Source organism: Petromyzon marinus, chromosome 38, assembly GCF_048934315.1.
Source record: "Petromyzon marinus isolate PM22_M1 ecotype Great Lakes invasive population chromosome 38, UKy_Petmar_22M1.pri1.0, whole genome shotgun sequence".
Lineage (NCBI taxonomy): Eukaryota > Metazoa > Chordata > Hyperoartia > Petromyzontiformes > Petromyzontidae > Petromyzon > Petromyzon marinus.
The window spans coordinates 1,052,034-1,072,189 of NC_133704.1; the positions used below are offsets into that span (position 1 = coordinate 1,052,034).

Here is a 20,156-nt window from a genome sequence, read left to right on the forward strand (position 1 = left end):
TTTTTGTTGCAGGTGTTGGTGAATGTGCCGCTCCCCTGCAGTGTGTGCAGGTCACCCTTTGCTCTGCTTGGGCTGTGTGTGCTTTGCGTCTCTGCTCCGCTGGGGCGCCGTGTTTGCGCCTCGGTGAGTTTGCTCCCCTGACGTACGGCAAGGGACATCGTTTCTGCACCAAAATACAGATGGCATCCGTCCCAATTCTGCGAGATTACCATCGCATCAACTCTGTGCACGATGAGAAAACCCATCAAAAGAGAAATGTAAATGCTGCCTGTAGGGAGGGCCACGTGACCTCAACTCTGCGAGTCGATGAATGCTTATTTTTTTGTTGAGCTGGTGGTCTGTAGGAGGCTGAGAGCTTGTGTACATGCCATGCCGCGTGTCCGAGAGGCGTAGTTAAAGCTACGGAGCCTACACGTACACATAACCGCGGTCGGTGCATGAAATATCGAAGTGCACTTATTGTACGGGGCTGTAGAGAGAAATATAACACGCAAGGTACCCTGGTGCTGCACACAACTTTATTGCGCAAGGCCGCCACCTTGAGCTTCCCGTGTTGCAAAACTGAGTGTGCTAACGAGGCATTACAACAATACTCTGCTTCTCTCTGCCACTACACGTTCCTCCAGCGTTCGCTCTACCTGTCTGCCCTCTTCCTGCATCTCCTCTTGAAATTCCTCCTCACTCCATCCATCACTTGCACTCCCATTCTCGCTCCTTCCTCACCCCTATGTATTTCTCCGGCACCGCACCGTTCCTCGAGCTATCTTCAAAAGTGCCGCTGTACTTGCGCGCTCACCCTCCGCTGATGGACGAGGGCTGCTCGCTCGCCCCGACGCGCGCCTTCACCGTCACCACGTGCAGCGCCGGGAGGTAGCGGAACTGCAGGTGCAGCGTGCTCTTGTTGGCTGCACAACCGCGGGGTACAGAGGTCACGAACGCGGATTGGACGCGCGCATCAATACACTCCATGTTCGGTGCGAGTGTTCCGGATCGATATGTCGTTCCACCGGTCCTGGTTCATAACGTATGCCACGTGCAATCGTGTGTGTCTGGGGGTTACGCACCAACACCAGTGTTGTAAATTGCAAAACACAACAAAGATGATTATGATCATAGCAGACAGGAGAATGTAGTAAATGTATTGAGCAGATACTACCCTCTGGACTTGTCACCCACCCACCCAGCTGTAGCCCGGTTACAGCCTGAAGTTAATATGGTGCCACACGAGCCTCAAATCCAATGAAGTTAGCACGTATTGAAATCAATTATAATTCCGTTGATATATGAACGCCACTTGTGTTGTGGCCGAAACGTCGTGATTTTTGTTGTTTTATTTTTTACCTACGTGACTTTACCGAATAGAACCAAAGAGTATGGATCCTTGGAGTCACGAAAGCTTCAAATCTAGAATCCATTGATATTGGCCAAAACCTGGAGGAAACCCATGCAGAGCAGGAGAACAGACAAACATTCCACACTACTGTCTCACAATCTCTGCAGAACAGGGGAAGCAGATCATATCAAACTCACAAAAAGGCCTTCCGAGTTGGGAATGGAACCCAGGCTGTTCTGTTGCCTCGTCTTTGCTCAGTCGGCGTTAGCCACAAAGGCCGTGACGTGTTTCTATTTTCATTCCTGCTGCTCTATGCCCCCTGTACCGTTCTCGTGCTGCTGTAATGTACACCGATGCCCATTTTATTCAGGGCGACATTGGCACGTAAAATAAAGATCGATTGATCGATCGATTGACAGTTGCTATACCCTTGCTGGGGAGCGGGATGGGGGCCAGCGAGTGCTCACCCTTGCAGGAGATGTCCAGAGCCACGCAGAGCGGGTGCCTGCGCAGCAGCTGCTTGCGCTTGTCCTCCAGCTTCACGCCCAGCGTCGCACGGCGCCGCTTCTGTCACGCACGCACGGCAGCGCGTCACAAAGCATCCCCCCTTCTGCTCGGTGCACGCTTAGTACGACGGCAACATCGCACATCCGACAACGCCAGGGTCCGAGGTGTGGGCCCATACGTGCAAATGTCGGGTGTGTGAAGATCTCTACGAAATGCGTTGCACCACCATGCGCAGAAAGAGTTACACCATCATACATCCCTCCGTGACTTTCTCTTCCTGTGTCCTCCTCCATCTCCAACCTGTCTGCACCTCCTGCCTCCACTTCCTGTCTTCTCAGCCACCTCTATCTTCTCTTTTCTGTTAATTCTGCTCCTCTGCTGCCCCCACCGTCTGGATCTCCCCTCATCCACCCCCTGCTCCATGCTCACGTCTAGGCTCAAGGCCTTCCTCGTCCCCTCTGGCTATGACGGACGACCTCTCTCTTCAAAACAAATACACACGGCGCTTGGTATGCGGTTCCATTTAGATGATAAATACAAATAGTCGTACCTCGGTATACGACCGCTTTGGATTACGTCGAATTTGGTATATGTCGTGTTTTGACGAGAAAATAATGTCTTGGGATACGACGTCTTGCTTGGGGTACGACGTCTTGCTTGGGGTACGACGCGCTTGCTAGAACTTGTATGGGTCGGGCTGAGTCACCGCGTACCCGCGTAGACCCCGTTCACGACTCAAACAAAGCGCCGCTCCTCAGTCTGCCTGTAGATCTCGTTCAGTGCACAGCCCTTGTTATAACTCTGAATTTTCACGTGTTTTTTGCCATTTATTTAATTTATTTATGCATTTATTTTAATGTATGTATGCATTTTAGTAATAAGTAGTGTCTACATTATATTATATAACCCCATTAATGTATAATATGCCATATAAAATATAATTTCTTATACTCTGGAATGGATTATTTCCTTTCCATTTATTTCTTATGGGAAAAATTATTTGGTAGACGTCATCTTCGGTATAAGTCCTACCTTCTGGAACGAATTAACGACATATACCGAGGTACCACTGTAGTAATGAATATTTAAATAATATAGAAGTCGAAGTATGAATATAAAAAAATATATTGTCAGCCCATTGTTTTCCATAACTCAAAATATTCATGAGTAACTTTGTGGATAATATAAATAACATATTTAAGCAGACAATGTCTCTTATATTCTTGGGTCTTTCGGTAAAGTCACATAGATAGGTTCCAGGAAAATAACAAAAAACTACGAAGTTTCGATCGTAACGCAAGCAATCATAGTTCATTTCATTTCATTTATTTGGTATAGCCCTGTGAGCCATTCGGCTCTTGAATCGGGTGCAACCGCAACAAACAAACAAACATGAACAAGAAAACATCTTAAAGTGATTATGTGACTGTGCAAACAGAAAATCCAGGAAAAAAAACATCAAAAATATTCCTGAAATAGCACCGTACACCAACACTGTGTGCAAAAAATCCCAGTGGGATGCAAGTCAAAATAACAACAACCACAAGACAACTAAGATTAAGGACATCAGTCTAACTCCGAATACAATAAACAAAAACATGGCCAAAACAAAAAAAAACTTTTCGAAATCAATCGTCTCCTGCTTGGCATAGTGGACCCCAGTCCAAGCGCTATCCAGGCTCAACCTTGCTTCGATTCCACAATCCGACAGACCAGGCACATTCTGGGTGATTTGGTCATCATCAGCAAGCGTAGTGTGTGCAAGGCCCCGACTGAAATGGTAATGAATTATAAACAGTTCCTATATCTGCATAATATAGGTTTTATGGTTAAGATCGTGTAAATATAAATGTGTCGTTAACCCATCACAGCCAATTAGTAAGGTTAATCACGTAAACAAAAACGTGCCAACTAGTTACGACTTCAGCACACCGGTGTGTTGGAGAGTAAACCCACGAAATGTACAATTTGAGTACGGCGTTTCGCTGGTGATTACAACCAGCTTCATCAAGCGATTTACCAGAACTGCTGAAGTATAAACGAATTGGCACTTTTTGTTTACGTGACAAACCAAACTAATTGGTTGCATCTGGTGGTGGTGGGTTAATGACACATTTTTATTTACGCGATCTAACCCATAAAACTTTTACTGTGAATAATAGTGGTCGCAAAAGCCTACGACGTGTTCAAACTCCCACATCTGCGCTGGTACCAGCGGCCACAATGACGCGGCTCTCCACGGCCTGCCCTGGGAGGGAGGCGCGATGCCATCGTGAGCAGGGGTACAGAACTGCCGGATCGACAGCCCACCCGCACGGTGAGCGACAGCACCCGTAACCTCATACTTGGTTTTCCACTGCACAAACGAGCCGCGCTGGGGTCGTGCCGTGCCGTGTCGAGCTAGCCCGGTGTGGCGCGGTTCAGGAGAGCGCCAGATTATCACTGCGGAAGCCGAGCCGTGCTCCTGACGCCGAGGTCAACACGCGCTGAACGTGTCATCAGTCCCCCTCCTGGCCCTGCTAAGATAGAACCTCATTCGGATTTCTTGTGTGGTCAGCGTATCCACCGTGGTTAGGTTGTATGTATGTTGAACTTCTTTAGCATCTTACGTAACCAATCGTGCGATTCGGAGGTTCCTGCTCGGCATGGTAAATAGCCAGTGGAAAAGGGGAATTATTTATTTACCGTCTGTGGCGCCTCCTCTTCCTGGTCGGAGTCGCTTTCATCGTCTGTGCGACAAAGACAAAACTTGGCCGATTAATGTTCGTGTTAAATTAAATGTCCTCACCGAGCACAATGCTACTCAACAATCACGAATGGAAAACAATCACAAGTAACTTCAAAACCGTTTATTTGTAAACTTTAAATGGCAGTGGAAGGTGTAATCTCCAGGTACAAATCAGCCAATCGCTCTGCAAAAAGTCAACCTACAATGCGTTTCTTTTGTAAGGAAGCACCAATTACCAGTGCTTCTAGTAATTAGTACTGCCCTATGGTCCGTCTTATCATGATTACCAATCTCTTATATTCACATACAGCAACGGCTGGTGATCACGGAGAGCAGGGGTCGGCAACCTGCGGCTCCGGAGCCGCACGTGGCTTTTTATGGACTGCTTCGTGACGTTATGCATGTTTGTATGCATGTATTCACATGCACTGGAGTACTTGAAATATTGAGTTTTGTACCAAATATAAAAAATGGCTCTTCTTGTTATTTTAGTTGGCGACTCCTGACGTAGAGCTATGCTGCACTGGGCGCGTATTTAGGAAGGAGTTGAGAAACACTTCCATGGTCTACGTATGCATGGTGACACGGCCCAGTGGGAGCACATTTGCCGCACAGATTCCCGGTTTGATTCGCCCTAGTTATTACTGCAGACATTAAAGATCCCCTGACGTTGCTCGAAACGAGCCGACCGTGGTCCAAACTTGTAAATTACACAAATGGCAATACAAACAGCAGCAACATGGCCCTCTACTGCGAAACTACTGCAGACTGCGTCCATGAAAGTGCCTTCGTGATAACCTTGCACTACAAGGTTGGTGCAAGCACAAAATGTACTGAGTTATTCATACTATTATTACTCTCGTGAATTTAATTGCAGCGTAACCATTCACCCCCTTGCGATTCATTGCCTTGTCGTGATTCAGTGTCTCGATTCAAGAATGTGATGAATGGCAAGTCGTTGAAAGCTCGACGATGGCAGTCCGCGAGGACCCCAGACGAATGTCGGGAGCTTGCGGATAAATTACCCCTTGTACGCCGCCCCACCACCTGTAACCTTTACCTGGGGACTCCTCCGTCTGCTTGGCAAGAGCTTTGGCCTCGTCAACATCTCCCTCCACGCTCACACACAGGCGCTTGTCTGTGAGAAACGACAAAGATCCCTCATGAGAACCTAGAATGCGTGCTGGGGCAAGAGCTGTTGGCGAGCACCTTTATATACCCACACATACAACATGCCTACACAAAGGTCCCCCACATAGCCTTGAACAGACTGTTGGGTCAAGTGCTGTTACCGAGCAGATATGAAGGACGGCACGGCACACGAGGGGGTGGTTGGCCAACACCAAGCCCGTCCGCCTTTGTCTCTCCAGTGTTGAGGTTTACACACTGCACCGGATACTAATTCAAGGCCGAGTTGACCTGGGGTGATCAGGGACCGGTTCAGAAATTAAAATCGGCACTGTTGGCTGCGAGTGGGAATCGAACTAGGGTTACCGGGTCTGTAAGAAAGTGCACAAACCACTGCCCACACGTACTTACACACACACAGGCACATACATGAACATATGCAACAAGCAAATGTACGCACCAACATCGGCAAGTTCGCACGTCACCTGACATGCCAAGGGGGTCGGTGCATTTGTTTTTTTTATATTTCAACTGGACCATCCCAAGAGATGGAATGTCTCGTTTGCAAGGGTTTCCACGGTGTCAACCGACACGCACACAGAAAATACGTGATGTCGAATGTACATTTAAAATCTGTAACTTATACCGTACGAATTTACACAATGAATATCACGCCCAGTCAAATACATGAACAATTACTTGGTGCATGCTGCCGGTTTTTGTACAATTCACTCGCACTGTAACAGCTGCAGATGTCGTGCAAGTGAACTTTCATTAGAGATGTAAATTAAGTGCACGCCATGCTTTAGTGCGCCTGGGAGATCATTCCATGTTGAAGGGGCTCTGTGTCTGGGCGAGAAAGCGGCTTTTCTGGTTATCACTCCAAGGACAGTTGCATTGTTTTTATTTTGGGACCAAACGACTGAATTATTGTTCGAGTAAAACGTTCACTATTGAGTTAAGAGGGGGCATTTAAACATATACCGGTGTGCATGTGACTGAGGTAGTCAGTGAAAGCTGCGTTAAATTATTCTCTACAATGGTTTTTCTCCCTCTCGTCTCCATCTCTTCCCTCTTTCCATCACAGCTGTCTTGTGTACATCACTCATCTCGCATCCAACCACATCAATGTCACGTGTGTGCATTTCTCCCCACTGCATCCCAACTCATCTAAGTCTATTCTCTAGTTTCCCAACATCCCTACTGCTTATCTGCACCTCTCTTCTCTCATTCCTCTACATCACTCTTATCTCACTACGTCTTTTGTCTTTATGTACTGTATCGATACGTCTTGGGGTTGTAAAAGTTGTAACCAGTAAACGTTTTCAGAATCGTTTACCGGTACTGGACCTGCAGAACTGGGAATCGATTCCAGCGATATTGAAGTCGTGAAGGCAGATTAAAGAAACTTGCCCCATTGTTTCAACTGCAGTGCAGCAGGGAGATGGAATCTAACCAGCGATGTGTGAACTGCAAGTCCAGTGCACTGCTCACCACTTTACTACTGTGGCAGCTCCCTTAATTTCTCAGTTAAGAAACTAAACCTGTTGTGTTGTTTGCCAGACATTTCACTAAGTGCAGCATCGGCAGCCTGTTCTCCACGTGGTTACCGGTAACGCAAAAGAAAGTATTTTTAACAACCCTATGACAATTGTAGATGATGTTTGCAACTTTCTTGTGGCTCCGTACCTCTTGCCCATAGCAAATTGTCTTCCTGCATCTCAGTTCTTACTTATATAAGAGTCTCTCCAGACCTGGCTAACCTCTGATCCTTCTCACGTTGCTGATGTGTATTCGTGTTTAGAAGTAACAGGAGCATGGGATGCCAGGCATGAATAGACACAATTAATTATCACAGGTGTCTACAGATCACATCGGATATTTTTGAGATGACACAAGTAAATTGCGTGGCAAGGGCCCAATGTGCACTCATGCACGTGCATGCACAACTCCACAGGAGGAAGAGCCGGCATGTTCACATAAGCACAGCGTACAGCACAGTACAAAGAGAGCTCACACAAGCGCAGGGCACAGACAGCTCAAACAAGCACAGGACACAGAGGGCACAGGCAAGCACAGGACACAGAGAGCTAAGACAAGCACAGGGTACAGAGACCTCACACAAGCACAGGGTACAGAGACCTCACACAAGCACAGGGCACAGAGAGATCACACAATTACAGGACACAGAGAGCTCACACAAGCACAGGACACAGAGAGCTCACACAAGCACAGGGTACAGAGAGCTTACACAAGCAAACGGCACAGAGACCTCACACAAGCACAGGACACAGAAAGCTCACACAAGCACAGGACACATATAGCTCACACAAGCACAGGGCACAGAGAGCTTACACAAGCACAGGACACAGAAAGCTCACACAAGCACAGGACACAGAGAGCTCACGCAAGCACAGGACACAGAGAGCTCAGACAAGCAAAGGACACAGAGAGCTCACACAAGCAAAAAGGACACAGAGAGCTTACACAAGCACAGGACACAGAAAGCTCACACAAGCACAGGACACAGAGAGCTCACACAAGCACAGGACACAGAGAGCTCACACAAGCACAGGACACAGAGAGCTCACACAAGCACAGGACACAGAGAGCTCACACAAGCACAGGACACAGAGAGCTCACACAAGCACAGGACACAGAGAGCTCACACAAGCACAGGACACAGAGAGCTCACGCAAGCACAGGGCACAGAGAGCTTACACAAGCACAGGACACAGAAAGCTCACACAAGCACAGGACACAGAGAGCTCACGCAAGCACAGGACACAGAGAGCTCACACAAGCACAGGACACAGAGAGCTCACACAAGCACAGGACACAGAGAGCTCACACAAGCACAGGACACAGAGAGCTCACACAAGCACAGGACACAGAGAGCTCACACAAGCACAGGACACAGAGAGCTCACACAAGCACAGGACACAGAGAGCTCACTCAAGCACAGGACACAGAGAGCTCACACAAGCACAGGACACAGAGAGCTCACACAAGCACAGGACACAGAGAGCTCACACAAGCACAGGACACAGAGAGCTCACGCAAGCACAGGACACAGAGAGCTCAGACAAGCAAAGGACACAGAGAGCTCACACAAGCACAGGACACAGAGAGCTCACACAAGCACAGGACACAGAGAGCTCACACAAGCACAGGACACAGAGAGCTCACACAAGCACAGGACACAGAGAGCTCACACAAGCACAGGACACAGAGAGCTCACACAAGCACAGGACACAGAGAGCTCACACAAGCACAGGACACAGAGAGCTCACACAAGCACAGGACACAGAGAGCTCACACAAGCAAAAAGGACACAGAGAGCTTACACAAGCACAGGACACAGAAAGCTCACACAAGCACAGGACACAGAGAGCTCACACAAGCACAGGACACAGAGAGCTCACACAAGCACAGGACACAGAGAGCTCACACAAGCAAAAAGGACACAGAGAGCTCACACAAGCACAGGACACATATAGCTCACACAAGCACAGGACACAGAGAGCTCACGCAAGCACAGGGCATAGAGAGCTCACGCACGTGTGAACCGCCAGCACGCCGTGACAGTGTGAGCGTGGCGCTGGCAGTGTTATTTAGGTTACCCAAAAAGGCTCAAACTAACACAAACGTGGAGCGATGCTCAAAGTGCCTTCCTTCATCCACTGAAACGAGTCTGTGCTTCCGCCAAGCGCTCGCACTTTGGAGTCGGCTGCACATTTGGATGCAAGCACTCCTATTGGATTGTTTATCAATCTTTCTCTCAAACCCACTGCCTTTAACCAACGCTGGTAAACGCCACATCACTTTACCAGCCGGAGGTCAAGTTTTAAGTTCAGGTTTTTTTTTGCGTAACCAGGTGAGAACCTAGGAGACCAGGGTGGAGTCTTATTTGCAAGAGTCACCTGTGTCACCAAAATGACAAAAAATGTCATGGGGGGGGGGGCATGACAATCTCTGACAAAAATCTCCATCCAGTTTTCACTGTCTGCAGCGATTATAAAATTCTGGCCGGGGGATTCACCTACTCCACTCACTGATGTCGTTAACCTAAAACCGCATGTCTTTCCTTTTTTCACCACAGACTGCCCCCAGTCTGGAACTCCCTTCCCACAGCCGTCCGTGCTGTGGACTCCCTGCCTCCGCTCAAGTCCAGGCTCGAGATCGTCCTCTTTGCCCTGTCTATGACTTACCGACTGCCTCTCTCTACAAAGTAAATATGCCCACTGTTTCTGCACAGCCTTTTGAGATGCAGTCACATTGAAATGCTAGCCAACAGGGCGGCAGTGGAAACGCCCGTGCCTCACAGCAAGAAGCGGTTGGGTTCAATTCCTGACTCGTGCGCCTTTCTGTATGGAGTTTGTGTTCTCCCCCCTGATCTGCATGGGTTTCCTCCAGGTTCTGAGGTTTCTTCTCATTGCAAAAAAAACATGCAATGCAACTGCCACTGGCCAAACATGCCAATGCAAAAATGAATACCTGCAAATTACCGAATTGGGATTACACACAGCAACACTACACCCTACTATAAAATACTTTGCAGGATCCCTAGAGACTTGAGACCCATTGAGGCTTTCCTGGGTAAACCGGTGGAATCATAATAATATGACGCTACATAAATCTAAATTCCAATGGCATTGTATTTTGTACTGCTGTTTGCAGGATTGTTAGCCAATACGGACGGCTTGTCAACAAACCTGAATGAATAACGTTATTCACTGTGCCGAGTTAGGCATTCCCAGATTCCGATCCCTACTTTTTGTACTAACGGTTGAACAAGTCACAACACGTGGGAATATCATTCATGTAACCACCACTGTAGGCAACTACCCAGTCATTGACTACTACTTTCAATGAGGCTCTAGTTCAACACAGCTCAAATAACCACCAGCGCCCGGAGCAAACTGTAAAATCTGCCAAATAACACTGGGGGCCGTATTCTCAGTGGCGGCTCGGCTCTGGTTAGGCCTCCGACATGGCTCGGCTCAGACTCGAGCAGCTCAGCTGCTTCCAAAGATGCACGAGTGGCTCAGCAATAGCTCGGCTTAGCCTCGCCTCGTGGGACAACGCTCCGAGCCGGCTCGAGTTGAGTGTGGCTTTGAGCCACGCCTCACTCGAGCTCACGAGAGCCATGGTGCCAAGCCGTGACTAAGAATACGGCAGTGAGTGAACACGGCACGGCGTTGCTCACACTCGCGCCCCGCGCGGGCGAGGGGGGAGGGGCGGACACTCACCCTTCCCCGGGGGCTCTGAGCCCGTTGGGAGCCGTGTTGCTAGCAGCATGAGGAGCACAGGACAGAGACACACGTGACAACGCAGCATGGGCAGCGTGCACATAGCGCACGCGGTGTGTTCATGCAGTGCTGTGTGGGGTGTGTACGCGCGCAGGTTCATGCAGTGTGTGTGATATGTGTGTTTGCATGTGTGATGTGTATGCGGTGTGTGTGTGTGTGCATGTGTGATGTGTATGCGGTGTGTGTGTGCGTGGTATGTGTGTGTGTGAGTTCTTGTTCTTCTTGTAGTAGATGTAATGGGTATGTTTGGTGTGTGTGTGCAGGTTCAAGCAGTGTGTACGGTGTGTGTGGTGTGGTGTGTATGTTCAGGATGCATGCACGGTGTGAGTGTGTGTGCACGCATAGTGTGTGGGACATGGTGTGTATTGGGTGTGTATGCATGTGTGGTGCATGTGATAGGGATGTGTCTGTGCTCAATGCGTTAACACATAAAAGTGAAACCTGCTGAGCGAGACCCGTCTCTACAGTAAAGAATGCTTGTAAATTTACATTCAATTAGCGCACTAACGTTTGCAGCTGTCAGCTTTTGAAAATGCACCAATATTCACGTGAGCATACATATTGTGTAACGTTTGGAAACCGTGTAGGTGGAGGTCATCAGTACAGGCTCAGTGTTCTGACCAAGGAAGTATGACCCCTCCGAGTCAAGTCACACGTGGTAACAGACGCTGAGACAGCGCATGCAGCAACCACCCTCCAGCGCCAACCCCCAGCATCCCTCTCCTGGCAAAGTCCCTAAGGAAGCTCCCTTCCTTGGCATCCCTCGGCAAGCCCCCAAGTGAGCCCCCTTCTAGGGGTCCCTCCTGGCAAAGCCCCCAAAGCGATCCCCCCCTTCCGATCCCCAAATTGTGATGGTAACGGGGACTCCATTGCACCTTGAGGCTGTGTGTTGACTGCTCGGCTTCCTCCACACACGCGCAATTCAAGAGCTCCGGCTGAGAGGTTCAGTACCCAGACATAGGCATCTGCCTTAACGTGCGACTCCAGCCTATGGGGCTTCTCCCAGGACCTCAGCATATCTGGCTTTTTGCTTTGACAAGAGGCGTTATGAAACCTACACAGATATCAAGAACAAAGAAAATTAACACAGTTTGTTCAGTGTCTTCACAGCACCCAATCTGTCTATGCAACCACACACTGCCAGCCCTCTGGTAGTTTGAGACACCTGCAAGAGACTGCACTGAACTCCACGTGCTGCACACTATCGTGTTGGCATGTGAATGGGTGAGGAGGTCAGCGAGTAAGGTGAGTGAGCGAGTGGGGGGGGGCCCTCACCACACGCCTGAGCATAGGCGCTGGCCTGCACAAAGAGTACGTAGAGAGGTGCGGGAAGGTGTCGCGCCACATCCGCCTGCTTGTGCGTCTGGTCGAAGGGCATGGCCAGGCACTCCTGCAAGGGCACCGTCGCCTGCACACACACATAATGCACACACACACACACAAACGTACACATATCTCCAAACGTGTTCAAATGACACATTGTTTTGAAAGCTTAACATTATGATTTCCTGGTCCTTGTCCTGATTACAGTTGATGTAGTTTTAAATGAAGCAACGTATCTAATTGTTAAACTTGGTGTACACGATTCTTCTTCCGCTTACCAATGAGCTGAAAAAAATAATTGTCGTGTTAAACGCCTGCACACGTGACAATCAGTTCATTTAGCTGCGTCGGGTGGTGGAGGGTCTTAATGACACAGCTTTGGTCAGATCATTACGAGGCCTAATCCGAAGATCTATTTTGACTGGAAGAAGGACCAATCCCTGTTGCCAGAAAGCTCAATCGCGGGCACTGCAGATGGGAGCATTGTGCATGTGCGCGGGTGCGTGAATGTGTTAATGATGGCTGTATGCATGCGGCTGGATGGAGGAGTGTGCCCTCTTACCTGCAGGACAGCATTGAGCTGTGGGTAGAGGTTGTTCAGATGCTCCCTCTTCACCTCGATATCCTTGGCTATCTTGTCTTTGCTGCCAATCGATTCCGAGTACTGTTCCGTCAGCCTGAAGTACAGTCATGACAACAATGTCCTCGATTTTTTTCTATTTTATCTTTGTTTACCCAGGAAAGCCTCTAAGCCTCTTTTTCATGAGGGTACTGCAGTAAGGGGTGATATTGCTACGTGTTATCTCAATTGGTAATGTTTCAGCATTGGGAGGATTTGGCCAATACGAGTTACCAGTTACATTGTGCGAAACTGGAAAATCCAGAGGAAACCCATACAGGGGCAGAACATACAACATCCACACAGGAATCTGCCAGAGTTGGGAATTGAACCCAGGTATTTCTTGCTGTAAGGCACATGTGTTAATCATTTTAACAAGGGTTATGTATTGGATTATACAAGTTGTCCACATTGGCTGGAACAAGGTTTCCTTCTCAGGCAAGACAAAGGGTACAATATTGCATAGGTCAGGACATCCATCCTCCGATGAACGAATGTAATGTAAATCAGTTTAAATGATGAATAAATTGATTGATTTCTTCTGGGGCATCCCTCGAGATGGAACTTCTCATTTACAATGGCACGCAGAACAAACACGTAAATGGTACAACCACTGGAATCCCCACCAAATCGTGCTACACAGGCATCGGCCACACGTTTCAATGGCAAAACCAACGGAGCCACCAGGCCCAATGAACCCTCCCCTCTTGCAATCCGGTCGCCCGACACACCACGCCGCGCAAACCTCTTCCGCTGCTCCAGCTCCCAGTCGAGCCGTGCCAGCGTCTGCAGGTGCGGCTCCTTCCTCGTGATCTCCTCCTTGGAGATCTCAGGGGGCGCGTCACGGTAGAATTCCTCCACCGACACAAGCTCGATCTCTTCGTGCTTGGACCTGGGGGGGGGGGGGGTGTTGCTGCATTGTAACAAAAAAGTCCATCCGCCAATAGAGTCTATTGGGGCCTAAAGCCAAGATCCGCCTTGGCGCATGGAACGTCAAAACCATGAAGGAGACCTCCAAGACAGCACAAGTCCTCGGCGAGATGAAGAGGTCCAATCTCGACATCCTGGGGATAAATGAATGTTGCTGGACTGGCAGATGAATCTCTCATGGGGAGAGGCACAGCATGCAGCCAAGAACAGGAAAAGATGCAGAGAGCTCATTCTAGCCTTATGTCCCATAGGGGATGAAGAGGAGTAACTAACTAATCTGCCAAGTCAGTCGGTTTGCTTGGCCAGGGAATTACACGTGGAGGTGACACTCAGTCATCCGATAAGTCAGCCCGTGCGTCTGTAGATCAATTTTAAAGTAGATTTTGTTTAACCAGGTGAGAACTCAAAAGAGGCCACGAGGAGTCTAATTTGAAAGAGTGACCTGTGTCACCAACATGGCAAAAGGGGAAACTAATCAAATAAAGTAGAGAAATGAAGCAAATGAAAAGAAGAGCAAAAACAACCGTGCCATGTGAGAAACCCAAAATATTGCACAAATATAAACCAGTGTGAAATAATACATTCACTCACGGAAGTTAGCAAGCCAGTATAGTCAGCTGGTGAACCAGCACGATTAACCACTGCTGGAAGACAGCCTTCCCACACGACGTCAGTCATGCTTCACCATACTCCACCACACTGGGCAGTGCAGGTTGGGGAAGGAGGGTGGGGGGCCCAGGACCCGTTCAGATACCACTCGCCACTGGTGTCAGCCGTGGGCAGGAATCAAACTCAGATCTCAGGATTCATAGCTCAGTGCGTAACTACTGCACACAGTGCTCTTTTCACTTGTATTTATTTACACTTGTTTACCCATGAAAGCCTCGCTCAGTCTCGAGACTCTTTTAGGAGGGTCCTGCCAAGTTTCTGCAGTAGGGGGCGATGTTGCAACGTGTCATGTAAATTGAGTAATCTGCAAATAATATTCAGCATTATGATTGGCCAATACTAGTTTAATTGTAGATTTATTTTGAGTTATTCTTGTTACTATTTTTCGTGATCATTGTTCAATCAGATAAAGGAATTGCGTATAAGAACAGCCTGGCTACATTAAACAAATTATTTGGTGATGCTGCTTTGGCAGTGATGCATGGTCTTATATCCAGGGAGGCCCAAAAGTAAGAACACAGAGGGTGATTATATTTATTTTAACAAATGTTCACAACGACCTCCATTAACATTAATGGATGCATAAATTATCTAACAAAAATCCATTTAAATGTCACCTGAAAATATATATTGTTTTCGATATTATAATAGATAACATATTTAATACATATTATTGGTTCTTTCGGTAAAGTCACTTAGAAGGGAAATAATACAAAAACAATAAAATTCTCACGATGTTTCGATTGCAACACAAGCAATCATCATCAGGTGTGAAAACCACAGCTAGAAAATTAAAAAACACCACTTTTTCTAATTTTCTTGCTTTGGTTGTCACACCTGATGATGATTGCTTGTGTTGCAATCGAAACGTCGTGAGAATTTTATTGTTTTATTTTTATTATTTCCCTTCTACGTATCTTTACCGAAAGAACCAAGAAAATGAATCCCTGCAGTCACGAAAGCTTTAAATCGAAACATATTTAATACATTCATGAATAACACACTCTGGCCTTATAAGGAAAAAAATATCAAACAGGTGACATTTCAGACAATGGACCTTCTTCATAGCGCACAGAGAGGTCTGAGACACAGTGAATAGTAGTTGGGGACTGCGCTTTACACCCGATAAGAATGTTGTTTTAAATAACGTTTCCTGATGAAAAGTTTTTAAATTGGCATGTGGATAGTTGGTAGTTGGTTACACTATCCGCACCTGCTGAGTAACAGACCTCGGTGCGCTGTGCTACGAACGCACGCGACTCACTTGAACTCGAGGCACTTGGTGATCTCCTTCTGCAGATGCATGACCTCGTAGCGCAGGTTCTGCAGCTGCAGATGCAGCGCGTCCACCTTCTGCTTGTTCTGCAGTGGCGTAGGGGTGGGCGGGAGACAAATGGGGAAACACAAGGAGCTGATGGTACAGTACAAACGGAGGCTACCCCCCACCAGGGCTATGATTTGCTTCTAGAGTAAAATATATGAGCACACCTTATATTAGTCAATACTGCCTTGGCAGTGGTGCACAAACACAAACAACAAAAACTCGACACATTTGTCAACAACACTGGAGCCTTAATAGGAAAAATCTACAAACACTTGACGTTTCGGGCAACGTCCCTTGTTCAGAGCACAGACAGCCCTTGCTGAAGCACAGTTCTGGTATAAGAAACACATGCTTACATTGCACTGATGGGGCAAAGACAAAGGGCATCATCTGATACAAGCACACTACTGATATAAACACAGCTGGCTGTGCTTCCAAGGGGTGTGCCTATATCCAGCTCCTACCGTTATTACAAATGTTATTTATACAGGAAAGCTTCACCAACGAGTCTCGGCACTCTTTTTGCAGGAGGGTCCTGCATCGGTATGTTTGGCTAGCTTCCCTTAACGAGCGACTGACATTGAGGGGAAAACGGATTGCCCGGGAGAAAACCCACAAACATGAGGGGATGCCACAGGGCTCCTCACAGATGAATTCAAGAATAAATGAATGAAAGAAGTAATTTTCTGGCCACCCTGCAGCCCAAGCAGAGAGCACATGCTGTGTTGCCAGGATACCTCAATCAGAGGACAAACCGAGGCTCAACTCTGCTCAGCTCTCGAGATGCAGAGAGATGGACGCGCATTCGTTCGGGGAGATTTGGTCGTAGGGATAATTAATTAGCCAGATGATCAGAGCAAATGGGAAATACGCACATCTGGCATTACATTAAGGAGATATGAATATTTCTTTGTTTTCAATGAAAAGCACAATATGAGCATTAAAGGCTTGTAATGTATATTAGCTAATGACATTGGTATAGCTCTCAATCAACTTTGCAGAGTGGAGAGTTTTTTTTCCAGGACAAATGTTTCTATTTATGCAAAGCAGCAATAATTAGTATTATTATGCAGGAAAATCTCACCGAGTCTCAATAATCTTTATCAGGAGGATACTGCTAAGTTTTTGTAGTAGGGGGCAATGTTGTTGCGGTGTGATACCAATTAAGCAATTTGGAGGTAATTAGTTAAATGTCATCGGGATGTTTGGCCAATATTAGTTACGTTGTATGTGTTTTTTTGGCTAAAGAAGGAAAACGGAGAACCCGGAGAAACCCATGCAGAACAAGGGGATAACAGACCGTTGGGGCAATTGCTGTTAATGATCACCTATGAATGCTGGAACGGAACTCGAGAGGGTGGATGGCTAGCACCTCAACCAGCCGCCTCTGTCTCCTGAGTGCTGATGTTTACACACTGCACCAGCTACTCTGAGGCTGAGTCAACCTAGGGGAGGCCCAGGACTGGATCAGATAATCGTCACTGGTTTCGGCTGCGAGCGGGAATTGAACTCTTGGGTAGTCGGATTTGTAGCGCAGCACAGTAGCCACTACACTACCGCTCCCCACACGCACACTCACACACTGCAGAAAAAGGGGAAAACAAATCCACTGCACACAGAAAGGCATGCAAGCGCTTGTTGTTGTGAAGCATAAGCGTCACACCTGCTCCCCCCTGCCGCCCAAATGAAGTGATGATAACCAACCTCGTAAGTAGCATCTCGGCCTTTCTTGCACCGAATGTGCGCCAGTCGGTTCAGCTTCTTCAGCGTCATGAAGTGGATGCAAACCTGCGTTTTACGCTCCTCTATCTCAGGGGCCTGCAGAGGGAGAAATTCGTTATCGCCACCATGAGCAGCACCAGCAGCACCAGCATCAGCAGTGTCAATATCATTAGCCATCCACTGGTGGGTGAAGGAAGTACCTGTGACAAGAATCTTCATCATCCAGAAGTAAATAACCAAAAAGGAGATTATTATTTAACATTGATTTTACATTTGTGCAATATTTTCATTTCTCATAAGGCAGTTAGCTTAATAGCCGTACCACTTTCTTTTGTCATACATGTGACCTCGGTCACTTCTGCAAATGAAGACGATATCCTGGTCTTTCGAGGTCTCGCCCAGTCAAAATAAAATAAACTTGAAACTCCATTACTGGCTATATACACATTACAAAGGAGATGGCAATGGCACGGGGTGGAATAAATTCAGCAGTGGATTGACCCTGACTGATAATGACGATTCCTCCGATATAATCTGCACGCCCATCACCACCGCCGAGCACCACCGCCACCACCACCCCCACCACCGACACCACCGTCCCTACCACTCACACCGCCGACGGCACCACCGGCACCACCGCTGGCCTGTACGTACATTATGCCGCATGCCCTGGGACTTGAGCTCGTCCACCTCGCCCATGAGGCGCTGCAGCTCGCGGCACGTGTCCGCGTAGAGGAGCTCGTCGGCCTCGGGCTCCCGCGTCTCCACGTCCGCCTCATCGCTGTACACACGCGTCACCTCCTGCGCACCGCACAGACCGAAACATCTTTTAGACTCAAAATGTTTATTTTTTATACTGGAGGAATCCGATGACCTATAAAGCTATTTTTCAGAGATGTCCAGTAAGGGTGGGTTGGAAAGTTACAACAATATAAAAATCACGATAGGAGTGCAATATATAGGAAAGGTAAGAAAATAAAAGTTATTTTAAAGGATACTGCACAGGGAATTTCAGTCTATTTACCACTATTACATTTTTTTAGAACTTCTAAGCCACACAAATGTTTATGTATATTTTATTTAACCAGGAGATTAAATAACACGTGAACCATTGAGACGTATAGAAGGGAGAACTGATCATTTAGATAAAAACACTATTAAATCGAGCGCAACATTTCTATTCCACGATGGTTGGGTAGCCCTACCGAGATGTCAGAAAAGAACGTTGACACTGGAGTACAAGGTGATAGTTGCTGGAGCAGTTTTTGGAGGGAAAAAAAATCTATAATCGTCATGTAACGTCACGTTCACAGCGAATTAAAGTGTTCTCATGCGCTAATCTGAAAGTCAATTCATGAAATGCATTGGATTCAAACCATTAATTTGCCCCATTGTATTTCGTATTAACCTGTGAAGTAAAATCTATCCGTGAATGCCACTTAAGAGTTCGTTACAGCAGGGTGGTTTTAGACGATATTCTGGTGCAGGACAAGCCACATCTTGGGCACCAGCACTATGATTAACGAGCACCTATGATGGCTGGCACGGCACACGAGGGGGTAGGTGGCCAACACCACGCCCGGCCACCTTTGTCTCCCCAGTAGCGATGTTTACACACCGCACCAGGTTCTCATTTGAGGCTGAGTCAACCGAGGGGAGGCCCATGACCGGATCAGATAAACGTCACAAGTTTTGGTCGGCGGGTTCGTAGCGCAGCGCGCTAACCGCTATACCACAGCTCTCCATCACCATGACCACCTCAACTATCACCACCTCAACCACCATCACCACCCCACTACTGCCACCACAACTTTCATAATACATTCTTCAGCTGACGAATGTTCGTCCACCACACCCCCACACACCGGAGGGTGATGCCACCCATGATGCCTCATCAGGAGCCTTGCCAGGGTAATCCAATGAAGATCAATCACTATCACAATCCTCACCACCACCACAACCATCATCCTCACCAGAACCACCCTCACCACCACCATCCTCGCCGGACCTAAACACACGCGCGGCCTCCACCACCACCACCACTAACCACCACCACCACTAACCACCACCACCACCAACCACCACCACCAACCACCACTACCACTAACCACCACCACCACTAACCACCACCACCACCAACCACCACCACCACCACCAACCACCACCACCACCACCACTAACCACCACCATTAACCACCACCACTAACCACCACCACTAACCACCACTACCAACCACCACCACCACTAACCACCACCACCACCACCAGACCACGCCGTGCGAGTCGCCATCGCGCATCCCACCACCAGCACCACGCGAGTGTCTGAGCGAGCTGGAGGGAGAGACCTGCTCGGTCTCGACCCGCGGCTTCTTCATGTCTCTGTCGGCGCCAACAGCGACGCCGCCGCCGACGCCGCCGCTCGCCGTGGAGTCGCCGCCGCCGCCGCCTCCCCGAGGAGCCTTCCCCTTGCGTTTCTTGTCCGACATCGCGCGATCCAATTCCTTTCGTAATCGGATAATCGAATCCTCCCACCCCCGATTCTCGCCCACGTTGCCCGGCCAC

At 48.1% G+C, this 20,156-nt stretch overlaps 1 protein-coding gene across 6 annotated transcripts in view; it reads right to left on the reverse strand.

Moving 5' to 3' along the window:
* The window catches only part of THOC5 (THO complex subunit 5), a 34,015-nt gene extending 13,859 nt beyond the window's left edge, over positions 1–20,156 (reverse strand). The window contains exons 1-13 of one of the 6 annotated variants that reach the window (XM_032967994.2): positions 19,940–20,156; positions 18,250–18,396; positions 17,578–17,691; positions 15,814–15,911; positions 13,696–13,842; positions 12,894–13,008; positions 12,284–12,416; positions 10,949–10,987; positions 5,629–5,706; positions 4,526–4,569; positions 1,801–1,900; positions 797–905; positions 56–163 (exon numbers count right to left, since the gene is read on the reverse strand). In XM_032967994.2, the coding sequence (XP_032823885.2) occupies positions 56–163; positions 797–905; positions 1,801–1,900; positions 4,526–4,569; positions 5,629–5,706; positions 10,949–10,987; positions 12,284–12,416; positions 12,894–13,008; positions 13,696–13,842; positions 15,814–15,911; positions 17,578–17,691; positions 18,250–18,396; positions 19,940–20,080 (1,373 nt within the window). In that variant the 5' untranslated portion in view covers positions 20,081–20,156. The remainder of the gene's footprint in view (positions 1–55; positions 164–796; positions 906–1,800; positions 1,901–4,525; positions 4,570–5,628; positions 5,707–10,948; positions 10,988–12,283; positions 12,417–12,893; positions 13,009–13,695; positions 13,843–15,813; positions 15,912–17,577; positions 17,692–18,249; positions 18,397–19,939) is intronic. The other 5 variants (XM_032967993.2, XM_032967995.2, XM_032967996.2 and 2 more) reach the window with 5 other exon arrangements.